The sequence below is a fragment of the Sinocyclocheilus rhinocerous genome, unplaced genomic scaffold (genome assembly GCF_001515625.1).
Source record: "Sinocyclocheilus rhinocerous isolate Xijiao unplaced genomic scaffold, SAMN03320098_v1.1 scaffold2319, whole genome shotgun sequence".
NCBI classification, from domain to species: domain Eukaryota; kingdom Metazoa; phylum Chordata; class Actinopteri; order Cypriniformes; family Cyprinidae; genus Sinocyclocheilus; species Sinocyclocheilus rhinocerous.
The window spans coordinates 237,716-240,389 of record NW_015658546.1 but is presented as its reverse complement, the minus strand read 5'-3'; the positions used below and the strand labels follow the sequence as shown (position 1 = coordinate 240,389).

The window sequence follows — 2,674 nt, the reverse complement described above, 5'->3', positions numbered from 1 at the left end:
TGAGTGAGTGAGTGAGTGAGTGTGTGTGAGTGAGTGTGTGTGTGTGTGTGTGAGTGAGTGAGTGTGTGAGTGAGTGAGTGTGTGTGTGTGTGTGTGTGTGTGTGAGATGGACCTTTCTCCGCTCCCGCCTCGTCCCGGCGCTCCATCAGCAGGAATCTCGGACTCTCGGGCAGAAACGGCAGAACACACAGCTGCAGTAGGGCAGGAAGTGCCAAGAAACCGAACAGGAAGTTCCATCTGCTTTCCTGCAAAAACACAGCGGACGTTCAGAGAGACGTAGTATGAGATTCAGTCACAACTGATGCGACCGGAGGATGATTTGACCGATAACTTGAGTTTCAGGAGCTGCATGTTCTTAAATAAACAAATAAATAAATAAATAAATCATAACAGTAATGCGTCCGAGGTTTACATCTGAGGACCTTTTAAGTTCTGTATATTTATATATTAGTATTTTTATTGATTTATAACAATAACTTATATTTATAACAATACCAATAAAAATACCTTAATGAAACAATTTTACTTTCAATCCACCAAATGAAAGAAGAAATCCACAATGAATTCAGAAGTTATAAGAACCAATTATTTTAATAACTTTTCCAGTCATTCCTGATTTACTGGATAAAGATCAGGATTTATTTTATATTTTAACTCACATTTTCTATCCCGTAGAATATTATTGAGCTTGGCATAACTAGACAAATGGATATTCATTATAGAAACGCCCATGGTGTTTTAAGGTTTTGTTAAATTACATCAGTCCTGATTCACTGGATAAGGTATAAGAATAAGGACTTTTACTCACTATTTCTAACCAATAAAACATAACTAGACATATGTATATTCATTATAAAAATGCCAATGGCGTTTTCAGATTTGATGAATTTTCATGAGTTTTCCAGGTCTAGAAATCACACTTTTAAGATGCGGCTTCCTCACATATCCTGGTTGTTCACAGACAACACACAGTTGTTGAGATGGTGAATGAATGATTTTGTAGCAGTTTTAGCTGATTGTATAGCTTGTGGAGGAGAAGGACAGCTGCTGCAGCATCATCTGCAGGAGGAACCGGATGTCTCCGCCGGGTCAGACACTCTGTCACCGCACATCACGCCACGATCACGAGGTTTAAGATCACGACCCGACAGAACACCTGTCTGATCTCACGGACCAGAACAAGACCGCCTTGAAACACTGAGATTCTATTACAGTGCTTATTAACATTTAGATTTTATTTTTATATTCTCTGCTTTTTTTGTGTTAGTTAAAATTTCAATTTTGTAGTGTTTTTGCCATTTTTATTAGTTTTTTTGATATGTCTATATAGTTTTTTTATACATTTTTATTTCCGTTTTAGTTGTAGTTATTTCAGTACATCCAGTTAAACTAAAAGAAATTACAAATGTTGCCTTTTTAAAATATACTTGTTTCAGTTAACATTTATTTTATGTTTTTTTTTTATGGTTTTAGTTTTAGTTATAATCCTTCAAATCAAAATCAGACAAAACAACCATCACATCAGCTAAAACTACTCAAAATCAAGATCTTTCTTATTTTAATGCATTTTATGACTCATGGTTTTGGAAAACCTGAACATGTGAGGAAGCCTCATTTTAAAAGTGTGATTTCTAGACCTGGAAAGTCATGGAAATTGATCCAATCTCATAACTCCATGGTCAAGTTTATAATGAATATACACTTTCTAGCTGAATCTTGAAATATTTTATTGGATAGAAATTGTAAATAAAAAGCTTTTTTTTAAAAAGAAAACAAGCAGTTAGTAAATGAATATAGTGCAAGTAAAACTGTAAATTCTACTCCTTGTTACAAGTATGGTAGAACCATCACTTCTACCACAAAAGACTGCTTTGTAAGTAATCTTCCTGATTTATCTCAATTCCTTAGCATATCCAATACCTCAGAACAACTTGATGATGTAACAGAAACTATGGACTCTCTCTTTTCTAGCATTTTAGATACTGAAAACACAGAAAACAGTCTGACACCGTGGTATAATGAGCACAATCGCACCCTAAAGAGAGCAGCCTGGAAAATGGAGCGCAGCTGGAGGAAAACAAAACTAGAGGTATTTCGTATTGCATGGCGGGAAAGTACCCTATCCTACAGAAAAGCATTAAAAACTGCTAGATCTGATTACTTTTCGTCTCTTTTAGAAGAGAACAAACACAACCCCAGGTATTTATTCAATACAGTTGCTAAATTAACGAAAAATAAAGTCAAGGCTCAGTACTAGGGCCATTACTCTTCACGCTTTACATGTTACCCTTGGGAGATATCATCAAGAAACCTGGTGTTAGTTTTCACATGCTGATGACACTCAGCTCTATGTTTCTTCGCGGCCCGATGAAACATATCAATTTGCAAAACTAATGGAATGCATAGTTGATATAAAAAACTGGATGATGAGTAATTTCTTACTGCTAAATTCTGAGAAAACAGGTGTTCATTATAGGACCTAAAAACTCTGCATATAATAACCTAGAACACTCTCTAACACTTGATGGCTGCTCTGTCAATTCTTCGTCATCAGTTAGGAACCTAGGTGTGCTATTTGATAGCAATCACTCACGCGCACACGCGCACACGCGCACACACGCACGCACACACGCACACACGCATGCACACACACACACACACACACACACACACA

General features: G+C 36.5%; 1 protein-coding gene across 5 annotated transcripts in view; it reads right to left on the bottom strand.

Moving 5' to 3' along the window:
• The window catches only part of slc2a9l2 (solute carrier family 2 member 9, like 2), a 39,459-nt gene that overhangs the window by 13,363 nt on the left and 23,422 nt on the right, over positions 1 to 2,674 (bottom strand). For all 5 annotated transcript variants that reach the window (XM_016531192.1, XM_016531195.1, XM_016531193.1 and 2 more), the window contains one exon: positions 113 to 245. In XM_016531192.1, the coding sequence (XP_016386678.1) occupies positions 113 to 245 (133 nt within the window). The remainder of the gene's footprint in view (positions 1 to 112; positions 246 to 2,674) is intronic.